Genomic DNA, 13,035 nt, shown 5'->3' with positions numbered 1-13,035 from the left:
GGACATGACTAATGCAGCTTCAGATTCTTCATCAGTATCCTCCTCTTCCTCCTAATGTGCTTTTCACAGTCCAATTCTAATAACTCTATCGCTCTAATGGCACTTATAATTCAACGTTACATATGTCCTAGTGTAGCCCCACCCCATCCACACCAAAGGTATAAGAGGTGTTTCATCTGGACTACTTCTTTATTAAGAGTTGTATGAGACTGCTATTCAAGACCAAAAAAACTGCAGTGTAACGGAAACAGCTTTTTGATACCAAGGTATAAAGAGAGATTATATAAACCTTAATTCTGACCATTTTTTGGCACTTATAGCCATGCAGATGATAAAAGTGTATCTAAGTGGAGAAAGCATGGTCAATGGGGTCATTTATTTTATTTGTTTATTTATTTGTATTATTATTATTATTATTATTGATATTATGTACTCTTTTCAGACGAAGGAAATTCTGACACAAAGCTGAATGCTCTGTTTTTCTCCCAGCAGACGGCCTATGGGACTCGTCCAGTGTGCGGCTGCTGAAGCTCGGGGTTTTGCCAGTCAAGGCTTTGCTGGCGGTTGGAGAGCATGTGTGGGCATCGTCCGGAGGCCAAGTCTTTATTATCAACACCCACACACACACTGTGGAGGTAAATAAACGCCCACTGTTCTGCTACTTCGGCTAGGTCTGAGTGCAGCAGGGTTATGAATAACTATAACACGACTAACAATGTGTACATAGTGTACTTCTGTGATGTCTCTGAGGGAACTGCTTAAAAAAAACTGAGTTGTCTTATCTCCATCTGCAAGAAACTCCTTAAGAAGCAGTATGTTTCCTTCTTATTGTTTTATGTTTAGTCTTGTCTTACACAGTAATTTTTAACTAAGTGGAAAAACAGAGGTCGTCTTTAGTCCCTGGAACTTTTGCTCTAATGTACTTTTATTAATCAAGAACATGAAAAAGCAACAGATGCAATACTCAATAACAGAGACACAGCTGTCATGTCAAGGTTTTTAGCTTGTTAGTGTTTTTGTGTGGTGTTTTAAATGGTATTAGACTTCTATCCTGAGTGAAACAAGCAGTTAGGGCCATAGCTGACCATCTCTACTTGGAAACAGCAGTATTCCAAAGATGTTCTCAAAAACACAGATTCACACAGCCAGATCCATGTGCTGTGAAACACACTTTTACACACTAATGAACGCTAGGGAGCTGTGAGAACATGGTCAGCCCTAGCCATGGTGCCCGGGGAGCAGTTAGGGGTTAGGTGCCTTGCTCAAAACCACCTCACTATGTAATACAGCTTTTACACACTGTAGATATGCAGACAGCCATCTTGGATTTTGTACTCTGGGTTGGTGAGGCTCTCCTGAGTTTCAGCTTTTGGAGGGCATTCTAGTTTAAATTTCTTAACAGTTCAACTTGGCTTCATAGCTCCACTGAAAAGCCACAAAGCAAGCTTCCGACACCAGCTTCTTGACTTGAGGGGGACATCTGTGAGATCGAAAGGTTTTTTTTTTACTCCTTCTTCTTCTTCCTTTCCTCCCAAATCTCTTCTTTAAGTCTGAATGAATGCATTAGTGACACTTCCACATGCAGAAAATCTGTATAGGAACCCTGACTAATATATATACTTGAAAAAAGTAATTGTAACAAACCAATAATGGTGCACATTCATCAAGTTCCTCTATTCAATGATTCTAGGTGGTTTTATTAGAATGTGTTCAAAAGCTGTTTTTCCAGGTGATGTTTTTTTGATACTACCTCAGATAAAAAGTGCTGGAATGTGAGCAGGGTGGTTGTTCTCATCCTCCTTATGGCTGGCCGCTGTGTGAAGGTTATTTTAGCAGCAGGAGGGAAGGTGGGTGTGCGAGTTCACACTTCTCCAGATCCATGTTCCCACGCAATACCAGAGCATCCAGGCAGGTCCAGCATTCATACAGCTACAAATTCCCCAGAGCCTCCTGATGCTTTTGCTCAAGAAACTGGAAATGAGAACTTGACTTCGGCTAAAGGCCCAAAGGTTTTATGCCATTGCGTAACAGTGTGTTTAATATGAACAGCTTTACTGTACTTATCCCTGTTTTAAATCAATTTAATCATCGTATTTTAGGATATTTAACCCATTCATGTCTAGGTATGAGATAAAAATGTTTCTCTCCCTCTCTCATGTATTCATTCCATTTTGAGACACCAGCTGAGGTGTCAGAACAGTAAATCCTCTCTCTCCCTCTTTATCTCGCTCTCTTTTCTCTCTCTCTCTCTCTCTCTCTCTCTCTCTCTCTCTCACTCCCTCTCTCACACACACACAGACACTCTCAATCCTTCCCTCATCACTAAGCTCCTTACTGTCCACCTGCTCCTCTCTCACTGGAGGTCTGTAAGCTGAGGGACAGTGCAGAGAGTTACACTCGCTCACTTTCAGCTCACTTGAACTCACATTACATTTGTTTATTTGTATACTGATTAACATCTCTTCGGTAGTGATTTATAATATTTGGTAGATCAGTACCATATAATGTATTTGGGGTTTATTCTGTGATTGGTACAGTGCAGTACCACTCACTGCCATTTGCAGGAAAGGATAACAATATAAATAAGAGTCCCTGGTCTAGGTTCTTTATTGGCAAGATCCTTAATTCAGAATTAATTTGATAGTAAAATTAATTGATTCTGGGTGCAAATGTCCTCTGAGTGCTCTGTGATTAGTCAGCAGAAATGTATCTTAATCACACTTTGGCTTGGTAGCAATGGGACAAAACAGGAAAGGATTTCACTCTAAAATTTGTACATACACTTCTGCACATGATTTAGAATTCATCCTTCAGGTATCTAAGACCTGAAAGACTCATCTACATGTCACTGCCTGTGGCCTCGTGCCAATGACTGCAATGCACCATTGCCAATGTCTCACGTTTTAGCACTCACTCTCGTGTATTACTGCTTAAATATGCATAAAAAAAGGTCATATGCAAAGAAAACAATGAAGCTGCTGATTTTCTCAGAACAATGGACTGGCTTCGGCTTTCACTGAATGTGTTTGAGATTTACTTGGATTGAGAGAAGCAGAATGTGCAATCAACTTCTAAGACTGACCATTGGAATGGAACTAAAAGCTCTCACTCCTTCTCTCTATATTTCTCTGTAATGTCTCTCAGACCTCTTTTTTTCCTTTTTCTCACTTGTTTTTTCTCCATTCATCTTACTCTTTCTCACTTGCTCTCACTTTCTCTTTCTAGCTCCCTCTCTAACTCTGTTCCTTTCTCTCCCTCTTTCTCTCTCTCCCCATCTTTCACTATGAGACATCTAGAGCTTGAGTCTAATCTTTTCCAAGCTTTCTTTTTTTTTTGGTTTGGTTGTTGCCTTAGTCAGCTGCTAATGAGATCAGACACACACGTCTTATCTTTTCCAACTTCACCGTCAGTCAGAAAGCTGGATCTCTTTAGAAAAAAGCCAAGATTTCTCTCAGACTATTTCTCAAGTGGCTACAGTTTAACCAGCCATGGAGGCCCTTGGCTGAGCCTGTCAGAAGTGTAGTGCTGAATGCTGCTTGATAAATGGAAACAGGTGATCTAGTGCTGGGTTGAATAAGCATAAGAGTCTGCACAGAAGAGTGGAGTAAATCTGGAAACTTATAATGTTATAACGTGTGCTTAGATAAACATGCCTGCTATGAATGTTTAATGCTTATAGAGCTATGCATTTATCTTTATTTTTACTGGCCACTTCATGACCTTTCCTTACACTGTACAGCCAAAGTTACTCATCTAACATTTGCTCTGAAATGCAGTGTAATGATGGGGAGTCTCTCCAGTAACAAATTCAGCTGTTCTGGGAAGATTTTACAGTAGACTTTGAAAGCTTGCTGTAAGGATTTGACTGCATTGGGAGTCAAGAGTTAGTGAAGTCATGTACCGATATTGGGTGGTTATAGAGTTTGGAGTCTGCCCCAAGTATTCTTATTGGTGTAACGAGGCATGCTTACATGCTTAAACAGGGAATGGAACCCTTGCTCTTCTGTACAAAGGGTGTTGGTGTTACTCGATACTTCACCAAACACCAGTCTTGAAAATGTACTACTTGGCTGGAGCTACACCCTAACTGTACACCAGCAAGGTGGAGCTACACCCTAACTGTACAACAGCAAGGTGGAGCTACAAGGCAGAAGTTTCTAATAAAGTAGCCACTGTGTTCATGACGTTCGTTCTTTGTGTTTTGTGTAGCACCAGCTTGAGGCTCATCAGGAGGAGGGAATGGTGGTGTCCCAGATGGTGGTGGCTGGGGTGGGCATTTGGATTGCCTTCAGTTCTGGCTCCACTCTGCGGCTCTTCCACACTGAGACTCTGGAACATCTGCAGGACATCAACATCGCCACTCCGGTCAACAACATACTGTCCGGTACGTAGTCCTAGAACCTTTACCAAAGCCTTTAGACAGCTAAAAAAATCAGTCAAAAAAATACACACGAGAGGTTGAGTTATTTTTATTTATTTTTTATCCTAATTAGTAACGTAATTAATCATTTTTCCAAATTTACCCACACCTTTCTCCCATAATTCACTTTTTTTTTTTTTTTTTTTTTTTTTTTTTACAGAGCCCAGTTTTGTATTTGTGGTTTTAACTAGTAATATCAATACAGCTTTGCTACTGTTGAGTTCAGAATGTAGATTTTATTTGCTTTATGCTGATATGAGAGCCATAATCTCTCTCTCTCTCTATCACACACACCCACACACACACACACACACAGTGCTTTTCCACCAGTGAGGTACCCGGAGAGTTGCTTTTTCAGCCCAAACCATGGCTTTGTCTCTGGGTGTGTCAAGGTTAAGTATCTCAAAAAAGAGCTCAGAGCCTCAAATACAGCATTATCGCCTAGTGGACAGGGTCATTTACAACGTTTCCTATAAATAAATAATAGGAAATAAAACACGAACGTGCTCCATTTGTGTGTGTTTCTGTGGCTGTGTTTGGCCCGACTCCATGCGCGTTGGCCAGAGCTGTGGCTCTGCTTTGGTTACATTTATCCACTGTGTATTATTGGGATTATACCACATTCCATTATCATCATTTATTATTAGGCTTTAAGATAAAGAATGAAAAAAAAAAAAAAACGTTGATAACCCTGTGTGCACCGAAAGCTACACGATGACCGGAAATCAGTTGTTTTCAGTGATAGTCAGCTGTCGTTAACAGATTTGCGCTGCTGCCTGTTTTGGACTGGGCATGCATGGAACATCATGCTTGTGTACACTGCTGATAGCTCAGATATTTTACTAATATCGCTATCTTTTTTGGTTGAACGTCATGTGTGTCCCACATCGTTATTCATTATGTTTTGTTTAAACAGAAGATTTTCTCAACTCGTAAATCACCAGTTGTAAATAAACACATTTTGCAGGTACTCCAGTTGTTTAAAACTCTAAAGGATAGTGAGGAAATTCTAACTCATATTTGTCTGCATTTAAAGTTACTCACTCTTGAAGACAATGCTCCTCTTTGCTATTATAAGCTATATGTGTGAAGCTCTGCGCATGCACAGTCCAAATCAGAAGATTCTCAAAACGAAGGAGAGACCCATAATGACTGTGTACGGACTTGTTTACAGTTTACACATACGTTTACTTTTTTTTTATTATTATTTACATTATGTCCAAATTACAATGGACCTTTGTGTTGGCCAAAAATTATTTTCAGTTATTGTTACATATATAAACAAACCTAGCTGTTGATTTGTAATTTCAGGGTTTTTCATTGAAAATGAGATTCAGACAAAAGGTATAACAATTAATTTCATTCATTCATTCATTATCTGTAACCGCTTATCCAGTTCAGGGTCGCGGTGGGTCCAGAGCCTACCTGGAATCACTGGGCACAAGGCAGGAACACACCCTGGAGGGGGCACAATTCATTTCAGTGCTGTGATTATTTTTGTGGCTTACGCTGGTTTTGTAGCAAATAAACAAATTGATTTTAAAACACTTCCTGCACATCACGCTTTGATGTGTGTACACGTCGAAAGCGATAATATTGCTCAGCATCGCCCATACAGTAGGCGATGTGTCACTGGTGGGTGTGGCCCCAACACACAGGCAGGCGGTGCACATGTGTGTTCCTTTAAAAATGTGGTTTTGCTTTGTGATACAATTCAGTCCAACGCTGCCTGCCTATGTGTTGGGGGCCACACCCACCAGTGACACATCGCCTACTATATGGGCGATGCTGAGCAATATTATCGCTTTCGACATGCACCCACATCAAGGCGTGATGTGCAGGAAGTGTTTTAAAATCAATTTGTTTATTTGCTACAAAACATCATTCCTTCAGAGCAAATCTGCCTGTAAACAATCGCTTGAAAAGTAAGTACCTGTGATCTTACCTCCCTTTACACACCTGTTCCCAGGTGTGTATTGTGCATATGTGCACCTGTACAAAGCCCAACATCCTATAGATACAGAGCTTAGACATTTTTATATGCCTACATATCTCCAGGATTATTTTCTCAGGCAAATATCAAGCTCGACATACCTGTAAAACTGTCAACATTGCACAGTCAGGTAAATACACCTCTCAGCAAACATGTAAATAGACTCCTCTAAACCTGCCAACACTTTAACCTACTACACAAAGTACGGCTTGTGAAGAGTGTTCTCCAAAGTGTGTGGCCTACTCGACTCCCTCGTCCATCGTAAACAATGACTCCCCTGTAACCTATAATAAAGGCCTTTGTCCTGGGTCAGGTGACCTCACAGGCTTTTGTCTCTTTGCTGTATTTGCTTTGTGACTGCTTGTTGTGTAATCATCTCAAAAGTTTTCACGTGGGCCAACAAACATCCAAATGATCTCTAATTTAACCTACTGAGGCACAAGGCTTAACAAAAAGAACCCACAGACTCTTCTCAGCTCTAAAAGCAGATAAGGCTTTTGTTACAGTGTATTTTTACATTAGGTAATGCCATATTACAAAGGGGTTTGGCAACAATGCTTAGCTCAAGCAATCTGGTATCTAAATGTAGTCAAACCTCATATCTCCCTGGTATTTAGAAATGTTGGGTTTCACATTTAAATCTACATTGTTACTTCAATTCATGGGCATTTTCAGTATGGCAAGGTGGATCGGCGCATAGAGGGTTATTTCTGTGTTACCATGTTTCCTTTCACTGTGTAAAAGAAGACAAAGCCATTATCTGAATGTTTCTGATCCAGTGCACACATTCGGAACACATTTCAGATCAGTATTCTATTTATGCATTAAATTTACAGGAGATGGAGAGGGATGTTGGGGCATCATTATATTTTGATGTTGACAAGTAGAATATATGGTGCATTACACACACAACATGCAACAGTGCTATTGACATTAACTTGGCATTAATGTGAGCCTGTATAGTGTGGGTATAGCTTTGCATTCTGTCTGACCATAGCAACCAGTCTAATAGGAAAACTTGTTTTGTAATAAATATGTTCTCACTCAGATGCTCACCCTTATGTTCACCGCTCATGCTCAGATGTGTGATGCACTATAGGATTACACTTTGAGTTTCAAAGCAATATGGCTGCCATATGTCCTACAACAGTCAGAAGGGGTTATGGACTTTGACTAATGAAAGTGTTACTTCCGCTTCTCTCATCATTTTCAATGGTTGAGAAGAATGCTGTAAACACCCACATCTCCATTCTGTTCAGCACAGTTCACCAGCTTCATGTTCTGAGGAGTGGAACTATCGTGCTGCAATTTCCCCATTTAGTGGTTTAATAATCAGATATCTCTGTGGTCCCTGAAGTTGTCATTAAATGCTCCATAGAGCAGGTCTCCTACTTGTGGGCAGTAAAGTTTAAAACTACACAGTTTAACTGCAGTGTCTCTGATAGATACAGGTAACCAGGTGTCAGTAAGAAGAATCACTGAAGATTGTGCCTTTAAAATAAAGGTTAATCATGTAGTTTGCTCTCTACATGAAATTAGGAGTCCTGTTGTGGAGATAAAAGCTAGGATTTTAGTGAATTAATGACAGTGTTGAAGTTTAGCTGAAGCCTATGTGATGTTTGGATGTTGCTTGGATGCTGTCCATGGGATTTGTGGTCATCAACAAACCCATTCATGTGTCTCCACATGGCCATGTGTGCGTTACATCACAGGATTGGGCTTTACCCTGTTTTGTCCTGGTGTGCTGTTTTATTGCTATGACTACAGTTTGTGTGTCTGATGGAGCGATAGCTCAAGTCTTCAGTTCCTTTTTTTCTAAACAAATGATTGCAATATTATGCCGTATATAATATTAATATAGAACTCTGCTAAAACATACATTTATGAAGCAATATCAGAAATTGACCAAAACAATAATAATAAGTAGAACCAGGATTTTGGGCTGGAACAATAATCTTTGTGTTATTCGCCAAATCCTAGGCCTAGGAAATCGTCCATTCCCGTCATGCTGAGAGTCAGACTGAACCTGATTTCTCCACACAGCTCTGGTGTGAGTCTCAACTTGTATATAATTATAAGCTTGAATAATCATAATGGATAATGAGTAATAATAATAATAGTGTGTTTAGCTTGTTAATGAAAGCTTTGCTTACCTGTCTCAGTCATGATTGGTGTTGTTGGGTTTTTGGGTGGAAACTGGAATCAATGGATTTTACACCGCTGTCTGTGAGGGAGATCAAGACTGTCAGGATTCTGAGCTAAATGCTGCATAAGCGTTTGTGTATTAGTATATTTGTGTGTATTAGTTTTAAAGTGCCTTTCCACATGTGTGTTATGAAGCTGTTTATTACATAGTCCTCGAGTGGGGGGAAGAATAAGGACATCATTACTGGTAGACATATGTTTTCATGTGTAAAACCCACAAGTATTTTACACAAAGGTTCAGTAAATCTAGGACAGTTTCTGACCATTTTAAAAAAGGTAGAAAACCACGTCACACTGATATTAAAGCAGTCTTTCACATGAGTTACTGGGTACGCTTGCTTTGTTTGTCCTGTTTCATGTCCAGAGCTTTGAGCTGCTTTGCTATTTCAATAATCATCAAAGTTACTTTCATTTTTATCTAAAAGCTCATCTCTGAACTTGCCGTTTGTAAGCTGTATTTGAACTGGAGGACTTCAGACTACAGCAACAGACAGCTGGGTTTCAGCCTGGAACTCCTTCCGGGTTTTAATGTGACAGCATATGAGTGATTGGTTGCTCATCTAAAGCCGGTTTTACGAGCTCTGTGTTATAAACTTGTTAAGACATTGTTGGTGATGTAGGATATAATAAAAACTGCAGCTGCTGCAATTTACATGAATGGCAATAGCAATATAAAAGAGATTAATTTCTCATCCCTGACTTATCCCTAGGGTGGTGTGGCGTTGCTGTTTTATGTGGAGATGCTCAGTGATGGCTGATAATGGACGTTTTTGTGTGTCAGCACTACGTCAACCTGCCCCATTCTGTCAGGACCACTAAAGACATCAGCTCTCACTTGCTTTTGAGCGCTCTCACACTCTCCTCTCTCTCACACACGCAACAGGGCAGGTCAGGGCAGTGGTTAAAAAATAAATAAATAAATAAATAAAAACATGAATAAATAAATAATCTGCTGTGTTCCCACTACACTCCCCTTTCACTTTGAGTGTTAACAGATCAATCCAGTTTTCTCAGATGCAGTAACCATAACCTCTGATAGAGTCTGAGCTGAGACGTTAGGAAGTGACAGAGATGTAAAAATCATTTGAAAATCTGAGATTAGTTATCATAGCTGACAACAAATAAGCCCATTATTCTTAGGGTACCATGACTAATTATCTCTGTCTCTCTCTCTCATTCAGTTCTATTTCTGTCTCCTCTATCATTTCCTATTCCTCTTCTTTCCTTCCTCTTTCCCTCTCCCTCTGACTTTGTCTCCCACACCTACCCCTCCCCCCGTTTCTCTTTTGAATGTCTGTCCAGGCCCCTTTTTTTAATTAGTAGATTAAAGCAGTGCTCATTGCGAGGAATTAAAATCACAGCATGCAAGAGTCAGAGGACTTCATCATCAACATCATCATCTCAATCATCATCTTTACACCGCATCATCGTTTTCATTCTTACTCATTTGTGTGGGTCGTATGAAGATACGAGCTTTGTATAAGAGAACGGTGCCCTGATTAAAGGGCTCTGACAGCAGAGTGTATAATTAAGGTGGCGTTCACTCTTTCCCATCCTGTCTCTTTTATTATAAAGATTTTCTCAGGCCTTTTTGTGGTTTCATAACATCTTCATAGCAGTCATATTGCATAACAATCATGTAATGGTTCCAAACCTGATATGTAGCTTGTTCATATGTTAAAACTTTTGAAATAATGCACAATTTTCCATTTGCTCCAAGCAGTCAACCCAGATGCAGTCTGAAGGGTTGGTGATTGTTTAGTTTATCAGTGGAGGTAAAGGCTAATGTGACTAATAGGTAGCACCCAATGAACTGGCATCCTCAGAAGACACTGTAGTCTTGTACTAATCCCGGTGGACTTTGGTTAGTGATGGAATTCTAAAAAGTGTGATGCTTAGCTATAAATAGTCACAGAAAGGTTGAAGCCTGTATTTTGAACTTGCATTTAGTCATATTTACTATGATTACTATGGACTATGCATATGCATAGCTCCACTCACTAAAAAGAGCAGTGGAATAATTGTGGAGTAATCAATAACCTCTAGACAAAAGGACAAATAAAAACTGCGTGATTGGGTAGATATCTTAATAAAAATCAATATTTGTTTTCCTCAGCTATATTTTACCACCTAATACCAGGTTTGTGGAATAATAAATAACAGTAAGAGATTGTTTGCATGTATTTGACACTGTCTTTTAAAGCACATTCCTCTGATATTTAGTGCTGAAATGTTGTTCTGTCTGTAAATATTCTTCCAGTGTGTGGTCAAGCCTTCTGTCTCTGTCTAATCCCTGTGTCTGCTGGCGATGTTAAAGGTTTTCTCATAACAATACATCAGGAAATGCTGCAAACGTGGTTTTAAAAGAGACAGGACAAACGATGCGAAACTAGACGCCATAATGCTCAAACATTAATACAGCCAGTGAAATCCTACTCAGCTGCTTGTGTAGTTTCTCTGTCTTCTAATGCATATGCTGGAGAGAACTTAGAACCCTGTGAAGACGTTTAAGAAAAGAGAAAGCTTATCAGCTCTGACGAATCTGGGCGGGGGTTGTTTAAGGTAAAATTAAGTAAAAGAAAGAAAATAACACAGGAAGTCAGTTGGGGTCAGCTAAAGTTTGGGACTCCCACATCACAAAAGTAGCCCCTCCTCACATATGGTGTGGGTGTGCGCGCTGTGGGCATCACTGGCTTCAGTGAAGACTTCCTGTCTGAAAGTGATTCAGACTTTCTGTGAGAACACCGAGCCAGAGCAGTTTAAACAGTGTTTGTGTGTGTGCAGTCGTTTCTGTTTGCACTCTCTCAACCACTAACTCTAGAAAGCGATTACCTCCACTCCTTTTAATGTGGTGGTTCACTGTGTGTTTTTGTGAAAGCAGTGATTTGTCAGGGCAGGCTCAGATACTCTTCATTAAAGACAGTAAGGTATGCAAGCTTCCCATAGAGCTATGTTCCTGCATGTCTCAGACACTCCAGAGCTCTTTTTGGATTTCTGGAATTATGTCAGAGACTTGCATAATGCCACAAAGAAATTTAAGCTAATGGTTGCCTGAAGTTACACCACTGTGCCCTTTATTATGCCTTTATTCCATTGCAGTCAAAATATTAATTTTTCAGGACATGTTGATTCTGGAAAGATTAGATGTAAGCGAATCCTCTGGACAGACACTAAGAGTCAAAAGAAACAAAGTTAAAAGCAAGTTTCCAGAACTGGAGTTCACAGAGCAATAAAAAATTAGGTCAGTTTCACATAGGTGTTTGTCTTCCACTGAGAGAAGGATTCATTCATTCATTCATTATCTGTAACCACTTATCCAGTTCAGGGTCGCGGTGGGTCCACCTACCAGCCTACCTGGCGCCAGTCCTTCACAGGGCAACACAGACACACACACACATTCACTCACACCTACGGACACTTTTGAGTCGCCAGTCCACCTACCAACGTGTGTTTTTGGACTGTGGGAGGAAACCGGAGCACACAGACACGGGGAGAACACACCAACTCCTCACAGACAGTCACCCGGAGCGGGAATCGAACCCACAACCTCCAGGCCCCTGGAGCTGTGTGACTGCGACACTACCTGCTGCACCACCGTGCCGCCCTGAGAGAAGGATTATTAAATATCCATCCATCCATCCATTATCTGTAACCGCTTATCCATTTTTTTAGGGTCGCGGGGGGTCCAGAGCCTACCTGGAATCATTGGGCGCAAGGCGGGAATACACCCTGGAGGGGACGCCAGTCCCTGGATTATTAAATATAATTTATATAATTACACAATTGCGATATATATAATTCTGAGGATGTTTCCTCACCATTTGCTGTTCTCCAGTTGATTTGGCACTGAAAATCAGTCTAATGTTTTAGCTGAGAAATGGCATCTAGAGTTGAAAAAAAAAAAAGCATGAACTGAGATGCAGATGTTGCTCTATACCTGCTCCATAGGTGGGCAATGTTGACTCATTTTTGCTGTGGTTAAGGTGCAACCGACTCTAAATTCAGGAGAGTGCTAACTGCAAAAAAGTGAACAGCGTGAAAGTGCTACAAATCTAATCTATTTGAGTTACAGAGGGGTCTGTGATAATTCAGACAATGAATGAAGACTTGGACAAGTTAGACTTGAGACACATGGATGCTACTGTTGTTTTTTCCCTCAAACATACAGTTCTACCTTAAAAGACGCAGAGTTTCTGAACATAAACAAACCAGAGAACAGAAGTTCCCTACGATTGCAAACACTGGTTTTAATAACTACTATGAATCTATAATCTGTCAGTTATGTTGTTAAGAGGGTGAGGAACTGACATTTGGATCCAAATGCACACTCTCCAAGTTTGAGATGGCAAAGTCTAACGACAACAAAAGATTTGTGGTTGTTCCTCTTACTTCCAGCTTGGAGAATGCGTTGGGGCTG

General features: G+C 40.3%; 1 protein-coding gene across 5 annotated transcripts in view; it reads left to right on the top strand.

Annotated features, from left to right (window-relative positions):
* Positions 1-13,035, top strand: part of arhgef10 (Rho guanine nucleotide exchange factor (GEF) 10) — an 85,230-nt gene that overhangs the window by 58,589 nt on the left and 13,606 nt on the right. For 3 of the 5 annotated variants that reach the window (XM_066671458.1, XM_066671473.1, XM_066671451.1), the window contains 2 exons: positions 490-635; positions 4,210-4,384. In XM_066671458.1, the coding sequence (XP_066527555.1) occupies positions 490-635; positions 4,210-4,384 (321 nt within the window). Of the gene's footprint in view, positions 1-489; positions 636-4,209; positions 4,385-9,328; positions 9,466-13,035 lie in introns of those variants that run through there. The other 2 variants (XM_066671482.1, XM_066671465.1) reach the window with 2 other exon arrangements.

Source organism: Hoplias malabaricus, chromosome 1 (assembly GCF_029633855.1).
Source record: "Hoplias malabaricus isolate fHopMal1 chromosome 1, fHopMal1.hap1, whole genome shotgun sequence".
Lineage (NCBI taxonomy): Eukaryota > Metazoa > Chordata > Actinopteri > Characiformes > Erythrinidae > Hoplias > Hoplias malabaricus.
This window is presented reverse-complemented; position numbering and strand designations above follow the sequence as displayed.